Below are 13,241 nucleotides of genomic sequence, written 5' to 3'. Positions count from 1 at the left end.
AATTATTAGATAAACATTAAACCAACAACAGTTTCATAGTAAGAACATTTAATTAGTTATAGATACATAAAATGTAGCAAATAACAACAGAAGATATTACGTAGGTACATCATAGATGATAATAACGATTAAAAAATTATACTTACCCATTAAAAGTTTATTCTAATAATATTTTGTGTAATATCATAACACTAATACAATAATTTATTATGTTCTACTTTTTTATAACTCCCAAATCAAATCATTTGTATAAATAATATATTATTGCGTGTTTGTGTCTACAGTTACTTTTTTGCTAAACTCAATTTTGTTTTTTATCACTAGTGTAACCGCATTTTATCCTGCGTAGTGCGTATATTATTAAATTTTTATCATTTTCATACATCGTGAACGTATTCATTTGAAACGTCTCACCAATATCTTTTACCTTATAACCTTCAAATGAATCACTAAATTATTGAATAACCACATTAAAAATCACAATATCTTAACACACCGTAGATATCCGCGGTAGACAACAGCGTGCAAAAGAGGGTCCTGGCTTATAACGAACCCCAACAATGGGAGATAAGACTGTCTCTGTGACTCTGCGTTGCGCCGCAACCGATCTTACAAGTATTGAATGAAATCCGTAGTTGTCGCGCATCGCGGGCGACGACTCATAGGGTAGATATGACTTAAAGGTCATGCAACTATCTCCGATGCGACATCTCTTCTCAGGACACGTTCGTTGAGACGACGACAACCAAACAATCAGCACGCTCTTGATCACACGAGGTAATTGAAGCGGCACGCGTGGACGGTTAACTGGCGTGAAATTTTGCACATATTTCAACCGCTGGCAAAAAAACAGAGACTTAGAAAAGGTCAATAACTGGTGGCCTGCAATTCAACAGCCAGGACTTATCCACATGTCCAAACACTCAGTGTCTCTCGTCATTGGCTAACGCCTTTACATGTTTTGTGTAACGGAGAATATTAGACACGCAAACCACGGGGTTTCGATTCGATCAAAGAGTAATCGGCAACGGCTCGTCTCCGATTAAATGTATTTAATTCGTGCAATTTTACACCACACGCACTATGTCTCACAGTACAGTAGCACACTCATGTTGATAAAATAAAGTTAAATAAAACTCTGATTACACTCGTATTACACATTTATTTCAATAAATAACATAAAAGTCCAGCCCGGTCCATACTCTTGTACGAAATATTATGCTTAGCACTTTGCCTCCATACAGTACGACGTGAATTTTAAAACAAAATTCAAATTTTTGAATGTACAAATTGCAATTACAAAATCCGAGGTCCAATCCAAGTTCAAGGCACCGGGGCATTGCCGTGCCACACTATCAAGTATTTTCTCCATTGATAGGAATTTATTGAAAAAAATAATAATACACAGTGCAAGTATGTGATAAATGATAATAATTACATTTTATTTTTTCGTTAAGTAATTACTATTATAAAGTACAAGCATGTTTATAACTTTAATTACATATTTTAATTGGATCTAATATGAAGAAAAAGCTTTTTTATAACATAATATGAAGTAGATATTAAAATAAATAATAAAAACAAACCAGCATTGTGGAACAAGTTTAAAAAAAGTATTAGATATACCTATAATATTTATCATTGTGTAATACATTTTCAAACAAAATAACAACAGTTATAGTAATATACTAATATACAATAACAAGTTTAACAGTTCTAGATTAGTAAAATTTGTTCAGACTTAACTTAAAATTATTTATATAAATTCAACAACAATATTGTGTACTTATTTACAGTATACATAAATATGATGTTCAATTTGGTATTGTAAAATAATATTTTATGACATCAATATGTCTAATTTACATTTATCATTCAAAAAATTGTACATCAAAAAGTAACACAATATAGGAGTGAAATAAACAGAAATATATCACAGGATAAAAAGTAAAAACTTATATTGTATACAGAAAAAGGTTTGACTAAGTAAAACCCAGTAAGAAACAATATTGAATTACTAGCAAGCAGTGAAACAATTTGAATATTTTCAAAGGCTATGAAACACAAACTTTTTTTTAACACACATGTTTTAAGATGAATACAAGTTTTTTCATATCACCTGGCATCCTATTTGGAATGAGTCTTTGATAAACGATTATAGTTGCACAGTGATATTGTCTTCCAAAATGTCATAAAAATGATCAGTCAACATAAATAATATAATTTATAAGATTGTTTTCATTTTTACATATTATAAATGCTATCTATCCTACCGCTCACATTGCGATATAATAGATGGTAATGTTATTATTGTATTAACCACAACAGACAAATATTCATGGAACTTCAGGCTCTTGAATGGGTATGACACCGACTCCAACTCCACCTTCATGGGCACACATAGAAGCCGCTAATGTCCAACAATCAACTTTTGGGTCATATACTTCAACAGTGGGCAGATTCAAAAATCCATCATATCCACCAATAGCCCACAATTTTCCAGCATTAGCCACTAATGCCACACGGCTTCTTGTCACATTCATAGAAGCCACAAATCTCCACCTAAAGAACAAGTCAATTAAAGTATACTATGATTAAACTTTTCTTTATAAGTCACTACTTGTCAGTCTGAGGATCATATTCTTCAACAGTTTGTAAAAATGTTGATCCATCATATCCACCACATGCATAAAGTTTACCATTCAACGTGGCCACTCCTAAGCGACAACGTTTTATTAACATTGGTGTTACAGTCATCCATTGACCTGTATATGTATCATACCGTTCAACCTATAAGTAAAAATATAATATTAATTATTAATACAACAATAATTATAAATTATAATACTTTGTATTATGTTTAAAGAGATGATGTTCATGGAATCAAATAGTTATTATTATTTTTGTAGAATTCGATAAAAACTTGTACCATTCATTTTAAAGAATTTTTGCAAAGTTTTGCATAAGTGATGAATTTTTTTAAAGCATATTTTGGGAAAATTTATATTTATCTGATTATACATAATTTAAGCTAAGTATCTTTTTATTTTATTTTATTTTTTTTTTTTTTTTTGTTGAAGTTTTCAGAATAAAAATAAAAGATGACATCAATTTCAAATTGTACCTAAAAGAAGAAATCAAATTTTTGATACAAGATTTTAGTTATTTAATTATTTTTTTTTAAATTTTGCGGATAATTATGCATATTTTAACATTTTTAAAATTAAAATTTTTGAATTTTATAGTACATACATAATATTTATAATTGGCTTTTAGTGCATTAAATATTAAATATCAACTTACTGAATCAAAAATACTTAGACCATCGTGACCTCCAAGAATATAAATATAACCATCAAATGCAACCACGCCACCAGCACTTCGATGTTTTTGCATTGGTGTAATGATTGTCCAGCGATCTAAATCAGGCTGATAACATTCAACAATATTTAATGAAGTGACTCCATCAAATCCTCCACACACATAAAGTCGATCATTAAGAGCAGCTGCTCCAAGGGCACTACAATAAAATATAATTTTAATTTTGAGCAATATTTTTATACTTAAGAACTGAACAATTATAACAAATGCTTGTTTCAATAAATTAAAAAATCTGTGATGTATTAGAATAACTGACCTGTATTAATAATTGTAATAATTATAATTATAATAATAATAATATTAATATTATTAATAATATATAAATATGATATATATTATTATTATTATTAATAATATATTATTTATATTTATATTATTAATATTATTAATACTTATATTAATTATTTAATTATTTTTGTATTAATAATTAATACTGACCTGCGCCTACGATGCATAGGTGAAACTATACTCCAAGATTTTGTCATAGGATCAAATACTTCTACTGAAGAAAGTCTTTCAATTCCATTATAACCTCCAAACGCATATAATTTGTTATTTAGTACAGCTACTCCAACTCTACTACGTAATATACTCATGGCTTCTGCAAGCTCCCATCGTTCGGTCAAGGGATTATAGACTTCAACAGTACTTAATGAATCACCTAAGATTAAAATAGTTCATATTTTATTATACAGGTGAGAAATTGTATCAAAATTATTTAAATATACAAATACCTGATTTTGTAAGACCACCAACTGCAAATATGTGCCCACGAATATAACTGACACAGCGAGGTTTAGTACGAAAACTTTGTAACAAAATTCGTCTTTCAGGCATTAAATGATAGTCTTTAGCTTCATCTAATAGATCTCTAAACAATAAAGAAATAAATGTGAAATATTCAATATTATTACAATTTAATACATTTTAGGTAATAATTGTTTAGATCATAAGATTTGGTAATAAGTATAAAGCAAGTTTAAATAGATATGGAATTTTTATAGTAACTGTCTTATTCAAATGTACTCATAAATTAATTGATTAAATTTATTTACTAATAATACTTAAGAATTTCATAATATTATTATATGAACTTATTTTCATTTTAATATTATACTGTTACAACCAACTAGAAAATAAGATAAAAAATAAAATGAAAATATATTTATTTTTTTTTAGTGTATTTTAATACACTTACAATAATTCATTTTTAGTCACTGTTTTTTTATAATATGAATGAGTATTTTAAATATTATTATTCATTGCCAATAAAATAAAATAATTGGTATTTATAGATCCAAGAACACTTAATACTGCAAGAATTTTTAACCTGCATTCGTGAGATGATCTAATTAATTCTTCAGTAGCAACTCGATCAGCCAAGTAATGAGGTGAAAGTAATGGCAATCTTACAGCAGCGAGCAACTGAGGAAAACATTCTTGTCTCAATTCTCCTTGTTTTACCCAGCGAATAGCTGCTTCAAATACCTAAAAAAAATTGAGTAGGTTTTTATTCCATCGAGTTTTTACTTAATTATTATAAAACCAAATTACCTGTTCTTCAGATGCTTGTAATTCATCTTTATTGATTATATCTATTATTTCAAAAATACTAAGATTCAAGAAATCTTCAGACAATGAAATATCACGAAAATTCTGAGCTATATATCTATTAGCATCAGTCAATAGATCAAAGCATCCTAATGAATCAGCTAATGAACGTACTTTTAAAATATTATTTAGATGAAACCTAAAATGTAATATTTTATTAGACATTAGATAAAAAAAATCACAAATCTAAAATATATGTTCAGAATTTATTTTAATTTTAAACTTCAGGTTTATGTATATTCATAAATATTTTAAGTATAACATAAATAGTATTTTCTACACACTATAATACAATAATGTTATATGGTTATTTGACATTTATAATTAAGTTTTTAAAAATGATGTGAGAACAAATTTAACAATTATTAACATAATATTAGTATTAAATATATTATTAGAGTGTACAATTATATATTAGGTATGCAAATACATTAAAATAATATTATATAAAATTATGTGATTAGTTTAATCTTACAGATGACACAAAAACTTTTAAACTAACATTTTATTGACTTGGATTAAATAATTTTGTTGAGTTTATTTACTTTCAAATTACTTTTTCTACCTCAATAACTTGGGTAAGCTCGTGATTAAAATAATGTATTATTTTAATAATTTAACCACATATTACAAAAATGATTTTATTAATAATTTATATTATAAAAAATATAAAATTTTCAAGGGAAATGTAATATGTACACTCATAAAAAAGGCAGAAACAAACAAAAATCAGTATATTTCATTAGTATACTACGCATGTAACTTCTTGAACGATCAATATTGAACAGATACGTTTAACAAACATTCTATTTTCTTCCTTGAAAATTTTGATATACAATTTTATAGATACAAGCTAATATGTTTACTGTAGCTACTAACTAGTGTAGGTACTTTCTTATTATGTTAAATACTTTACAATATATGAAAATAAATCCAACAAAAACCAATTAATTACCTTTCTTTAATGAATGTTGTACATGCATTTCGCACAAATTTCAACTGCAAAAATGAGGCTCCAATTAATAGTGACTGAACATTATTAACATTTATTGATATTCGACCACTGTATGCAAAGTTTATCAATGCTTCCAATGCTCTTTAATTAAAAAAAAAAAATTAAACATTATATATAGGTAGCTTTTTTTTATAATAATTGATAATTTCCTTAGTTAATAAACAAATCTTACTCAGGATCAATTCCATGCATCACAATATCTTTCTGAGTACTTTCAATCATGTTGTGCGTAAACATAGCATTAAAATACGGTACTGTAGCAGCTAACACTAAACGATGGGCACTAAAGGACATATTTTCTACCTAATTAAAAAAAATTAGTTACCAAGTTTACAGATATAGAACAATAACTATTTACTATAAATTTACTTACCTTCAGTGTAACATCACATAGTTTTCCCATACAGCGAATGCCCTCAATAGCTGAGAAACTCTGAGAGAACAGATCAGCCTGATGATATACAAAATATTCACTTTCAATAGATGATAATTTTGGAAATGGTATCTTTGAAGAATGCAAATTTGCAGGATTGAACGTCATGTTTTCTTGATCAATCATTGTTGCCAGTGCCATCTCAAAAAGCATCAATCTATCTTTTATGATTTTAACACAGATGGGGATGGTGACAATAATTTCAAAAACAAAAATCCACTAACGAATCATTAAAAGCTGATACGTTTCAGTCGATAATATAGGTAATTTGGTTATTCAAATAATTAATTATGAATATGCATCACAGAGTATATAAAAATTGATAGACATGACGTAATATAACTTTGTTTAGTATTATCGTTATTTAAATTAAATTAAATTAACAGATAAATTTCTTAGCTAAATAGCCCATAAAGTGTTTAATATTTATTTAGTATTAATTTTATACAAAAATTGAATATTACGACACTATGACAGACTTACAAGCTGATATAACAAGGTGGAAAACTCTTAAAGCTTGGACAATAATGATTGAACATTAGATGAAAAATAAAAAATTGAATTGAATGTTATTAACTGATGAGAGTGGACACTGGCCAATAATCGTGTCCCAGTCGTAACTGGCAATGGCCAATAAGTTAGTAAATAGTAAATACTCACTTATCTATGGGTTTTGTGCATTAATATCAATAACAGCGAAACTACTTTTTGTCCCACAGATAGGTATTTGCACCAAAGTTAATTTGTTCTAATATCCAAAATATGCGTCAGACTTTTGTTTTGACGCTTATTTATTCCAACCACTAATTGTTCTACAACCTATTTATGGGTAGGTAGGTACATTGATTATAGAATATAATTATAGTAAAAAATAATTATAATATAGGTACTATAATTATAGTATATTCTATAATCAATGGTAGGTACTAGCTTTTTTTCTAAGGCCCATTAGCCATCGACCATTGTTTTAACTATTTAACTATATTTATTAAGTACATATTGCTCATTTATTACAAATTGCACTTTTAATTGGTTTTTTACTACACAATACGTTAAATATTTTCCTAGTTTGAAATAAATTTATATTGGAACGCCTATAGTTTAAAACAAAAAGTTAGTTTGAAATAGCGATTTACTGAGTTTATATAAAGCCTAGGATTAAGAAACCGCTGGTGAAAACAAAACCCTTTTACAAAGGTAAGACGTATAAATTTCCAATTTCATATTCCTGTAAGTACACTAGAACTAAAAAGATCAAATTCGTTTATTAATAAAATTTAAATTGTTAAACGAGTTACATATTGAGTAATTTTTTTTTATGACAATCACAATGTACAATAAATTGTGTATTTATTTAATTATTTAATTATATTTTAAGTTTTTTATTTATTTTTTAACCTAACCTAACCTATAAATAACTCAAAAAGAGTCATAATATTTTGAAAAGTATACCATAAATTTTAAACTATAATTTACACTTTTTGTGAAAATTTCAAGCATCTACAGATATTTTTTTTTAATTACAATAAAGAATAAAAATCGTTTGGGAAGAAATAGTTATTATACGTGCAAATGGATATTCACCATCTATTATTACACCAAATTACAATATTTTTCCGATAACATTTACCAAAACAAAAAATTATTAAATTAAAAACCGTAGATTTTTGTATATTACGCTTATTAGATGTTTACAGTATTTTGTTAGGTCATTTTTAATTATTGTCAAGGCAATATTCTTATAAGTTTATCATTTTTTGATGAAAAACATTCCCTTTGACTTAATTTGGCAGCAAGATGGTATACCTGTAGGCTGCAAATAATACATTAGTCGTACGTACAACGTAAATTTTTAAGTCAAATGTATCAATGTATAAAGACAACTAGTTTGGAAATTAAAACTCATAACCCCAAAATTAAAAGGCCAACACGTTTTCCTAATTTGAAAGTTCTTGATTTTTTTTTTTTTTTTGTGGGGGGGGCTTTCTAAAAAATTAAGTTTACAAAGTAGAATCAAATAATATAGAAGAGCTCAAAACAATAACAAAATAATACTGTAGAGATATTAATTCTTCAAATTTCAATCGTAAAAATAGCTACATCAACTGAATTAATGGAGTGCCGTCTGTCTTTTTGTTTAGTCGAAAATAGTTAAAATTTTGAACACTTATTAAAATATAAATAAAATTATTAATTATTAATATATACAGATGGTAATTACTAATTAGTAATAATACTGTTGTAATATATTTTAAATATAATATTTATTCATATCTATTATAATTATCTTGTATATTAAAACTCTTTCAGCTCATATTTTAGGTATGTTATTTTAGAGATAAAGACAATAATATCTTTCATTATTTTATAGGATATAGTATTTAATCTAGTATTGTCAGTATTTCAAAAGAAAAAAGTCATATAAGAGTACCTACAATTCACATACATATTACTTACTTGTACATAAACAAATAATAAAAACTAATAACAATAAACCATTCAAAAAGTTCAAAATTATAATAATTAAAACTAGGTAAGCCTAGACCACGGTTGTAGATAGTACTAGTGGTTACTACAAATTAAAGTATTTAAATTAAAAAAATTTAAAAAATAACATCATGTTTGCGTGTAATGGCCCTACTGAAAATCAAATAATGACAACAATCAATAGAGGATGTCTACAACGATTTCAATTATGCGTAGAAAATAATGAAGGAAACTTTGAGCAATTTATTTAATCAATAAATTATAAAATAACTGTTATAATCGGGGCTCAGGGCTTATAGCATTTAAAATCATAAAAATAAGTGCTTAAAAACATCATTATAAGCACTCAAATAAGTAATAAGAAGCTTAAATTTAAGCAAAAAAAGTATTTAATAGAAAAAAAACTTTCTTTTTACATAATAAAGTAGACACAAGACGTAATTTTTGATTGTGCTAAAAATAATTTAATTAAAGATTACAAAAAATTATCAAAAAAAATGATTAAGAAAACTTTCTAACTCAAAAATCAAAAAATAAATAAATCTTTGTTATAAAAAAATCAAACTTCACTTTCAAAACATTTTGCTTTATTATAGTATTGTTTATTCCATCATAAATATCATTGCAAGAAAAAACCATAAAAGTTGAAAAATTTGTCAAAAAAGCAAAAATAATTAGAAAAACTAGAAATAAGCATTTTTTGATACGATATGTTCAATTTTAACATAAAATATTTAAAAAAGTATATTTTTAAAATAATATTGTATTACTTAGAAACGTGCTAAATATTGACATTCATTTAGTAAAATATTGTTGATGTTGTTGCCTATTTATTGCTAAATATTAATTAGTTATTCTTATTACTAATAAATAAATATATTATTAATGCCATTTTTAAATGTTATTGTTGTTATAAGTCTAAGGACCTGGGGTTAATGGAGGATTTGTTCTTATTTTTTGAATAGATGTTTATTATTACTCATATTTTGTATAATTGCAAAACAAAAGTTTTGATTAATCTGTGTCGTAAAATTTAGAATAGATTTTTCATAATTCTGGACTTTAAAATGATATCAATATTTTATAGTGGTTCCTAATAATATAAAATAAAATAAAGGATGTTTTTGTGACTAGGGGCCCGGTTTCAATGCAAACAATTATAGAATATGAACATTTTATGCATCAACAATTTTTATTTGTCAATAATTTGTTAATTCATGAAAATACTTTAAAATTATATTGAATATTTAAAGTTGTGTTTATTATGAAAAAATTGAAATTTCATGATAAGGAGTTTTAAATTTGTAATTGTATAACTGAGTTAAGTTAAAATTATTTTATTTTATATTTATAAAATATTAAACATATATTTTATTGATAGTTACAATACCTATAGGTATTGTAACTATCAATAAAATGTAGAACTTATATTAAATTTTACTCAAATACCTATGCAATAAAATTATGTTAGCTTAGATGTTTTATTCTCCGTAGAAAAAAATCTATATATTAGAAAATGTTTATCATTTATATTTAATCAAAATCATTTTAAATGTAAAAAAAAAAATTATAACTTATTATAATCTAACCCTTATAACTTTAAACAAATTGTTTGCTTAAAACATAAATATGTCTAACAAATGTAATAATAATTATATACTTGTACCTATTTTATTGCTCAATCATGGTACCTATTTATAATTATGCTTTATTCCAAATGACCCCCTGAGGTTTTTCTCAAGTCTTAAATCCTACCCTAGGGTATTCACTTACAGCAAGTTTCACTGGTTCTAGTAAGAATATAAAATTATTATAATAATATATATTTAATATTTATACCATATTATATCAATCACAAATATTTCCGTGAAGATAAAATTTATCAGTTTTATTTAAATTCATAGAAATACCTATAAAGTAAAGATAAATAATATTTTAAAATAAATAAAAAATGTTATTGCGTTCAATAAAATTCATAATAACACAGGGTGGAATACTCGAATGGTGGATTTTAAAAATAGATTTTCCCAGTAATAATTAAGATAAGAATTATCGCTAAATATTATTAACTTTAAAACAACGCGTGCCATTTACTATTTAGTATTCATGGATCAGTGGAGTGATGAACAACGTGCTCGTTCAATAAACTTGTTTTACAAAAATAATGAAAATTACGTAGCTGCACTTCGTTCATTTTGACTTCACTTTAATATTAAACGCTATAATTCGGTACCATCTGCTTAGGCTGTTAAAATATGGATTACTAACTTCGCAAAAATGTGTTCCTGAAAGAAACCTGTACGAAAAAAAATCATTTGTTCACTTGAAAATGTACCACCTTTCGAAGTGGTACACCGTCTAGTGGAAAACATACGAAGTAGACTCGAGAAGAGATGGGTGATGGACATCATCTTGAGGACATGATTTAAAAAAAAAATAAATGGTAAGTCATTTACTTCATTATAATAGATAATAATTAATTTTTATTAATTTTTTTTTATTTTATTGTTTATCTCTAAAAATCGGTTATTTTAGTTCCTCACTCTGCAAAAAATGCATAAAGGTTTAGGAACCCATGATTTTATTTAAACTACAAAAAACAATCATTATACCATTTTTTATTGTTTAAAATAAAAAATTTCTCTAAATTAGAATTTAAAAAGTCTATAAAAATTTAATTGCCTTAATATAATACAGTGTTTCATGCTGAATTGATAACTACAAATTTTTGTTCTATTTAACATTTTCAACTTATTATTTTTTTTAATTATCAATTGCCATCTGCATTAAATTAAATTAATTTTTTGATTTTTTTTTTTTTTTTAAATTTTGTATTTAAAATTAAGAAATTAAAAAATTTTTTATTTGATATTTAAAAAAATAAAAATAGCCATTTTATTGATATAATTCTTAAAACAAGTTAACAAAAAAAAAAAAAAATGAAAATGAAAAATGTTAAGCCGTTTATTTTCTACGATTTTTTGAAGTTTGCATGATTTTATGCTAATTCAAATAAATTTTCTGGATAATCGATAATCGATAATTGCTGTAACACTGATAAACAAGAAATTAAATTAAAATTTAAGCAAACATTAAAAATTGATTAAAATTATTGAGTCAACCTTAATAAAAGTTTTTGATACCAACATTTTTCTAAAAATTAGATTTACAAAATGGCTATCTTGATTTGTTTAAATATCAATTAGAAAATTTTGCATAAAAAAGGTAAAAAAAAATCTAAAAATATTTTAAGTGTACCTAATAAAGATGACAATTGTCAAATAAAAAAAAAAATTAAAACATTCAATAGAACGAAAGTTATTGCAAATGTCAGTATATGATAAAACATTCTGAATTTTTATATTTTATCGTTAAAATATGAAAAATTTATGATCTTATATTAAATTATTAAATATTTCTATTTGCAAAAAAAATTTAATTGATATTTATTAAAAAAAAAAAACTAAAAATTGAAAATTTCTTATATCAATAAATAGCTCAAAAAAAGTTAAGCATTTTGAAAAGGTTATCACAGTAAAAACAATAATTTAAACATTTGGTTAAAAATTTCAAGTATCTACAATCATTTGTTTTTAAGATACACAAATGTAATGATATGTTGACATTTAATTGTATAATAGTTCAAAAATAACTCTAATTAAAATTTAAAAAAGTTAAACATTAAATGCTTAAGCACAAGTGTAAAAAAAAAAATAATAATAATAATAATGTAAAAATATAAAACCTAATTTAAATTAATACAAATTAAATATCAAATGTTCCGACAAAAAATTCAAAAAAAAAAAAAAAAAATGTCAAAATATATAATATAATTCTAATTTAAGTTAAAATAAGTTAAATATCAAATGTTTAGACACGAGTTCAAAAAAAAAAATAATGTCAAAATATATAGTTCTAATTTAAGTTAATATAAGTAACATTTAATGTCTAAGCACTTGTGTAAAAAAAAAAAAAAAAATAATGTAAAAAAACATAAAACCTAGTTTTAAGTTAATGTAAAAAAATATAAAATTATAATTTAAGTTAATATAAGTTAAATATCAAATGTTCAGACACCAGTTCAAAACAAAAAAAAAAAATAATGTAAAAAAACATAAAACCTAGTTTTAAGTTAATATAAGTTAAATATCAAATGTTTAGACACGAGTTCAAAAAAAAAAATAATGTCAAAATATATAGTTCTAATTTAAGTTAAAATAAGTTAAATATCAAATGCTCAGACATCAGTTCAAAAAAAAAAAAAAAAAATGTAAAAAAAAATTAAACCTAGTTTTTAAGTTAAGTTAAATATCA

The 13,241-nt window shown here is 24.7% G+C and overlaps 1 protein-coding gene across 1 annotated transcript; it reads right to left on the bottom strand.

Annotated features, from left to right (window-relative positions):
• Positions 1 to 1,852: 1,852 nt before the first annotated feature.
• Positions 1,853 to 6,593, bottom strand: LOC112597526 (kelch-like protein 18). Its single transcript, XM_025343603.1, has 10 exons — positions 6,381 to 6,593; positions 6,180 to 6,310; positions 5,948 to 6,088; positions 4,936 to 5,131; positions 4,712 to 4,869; positions 4,116 to 4,252; positions 3,820 to 4,042; positions 3,304 to 3,520; positions 2,621 to 2,790; positions 1,853 to 2,562 (listed from the first exon to the last, which is right to left on the bottom strand). Exons 1-10 carry the CDS (start codon positions 6,591 to 6,593, stop codon positions 2,337 to 2,339), a joined length of 1,812 nt encoding a protein of 603 aa, XP_025199388.1. The 3' UTR covers positions 1,853 to 2,336.
• Positions 6,594 to 13,241: the final 6,648 nt, after the last annotated feature.

This window comes from Melanaphis sacchari, unplaced genomic scaffold (assembly GCF_002803265.2).
Source record: "Melanaphis sacchari strain LSU unplaced genomic scaffold, SCAv2.0 Contig42_pilon_pilon, whole genome shotgun sequence".
NCBI classification, from domain to species: domain Eukaryota; kingdom Metazoa; phylum Arthropoda; class Insecta; order Hemiptera; family Aphididae; genus Melanaphis; species Melanaphis sacchari.
This window is presented reverse-complemented; position numbering and strand designations above follow the sequence as displayed.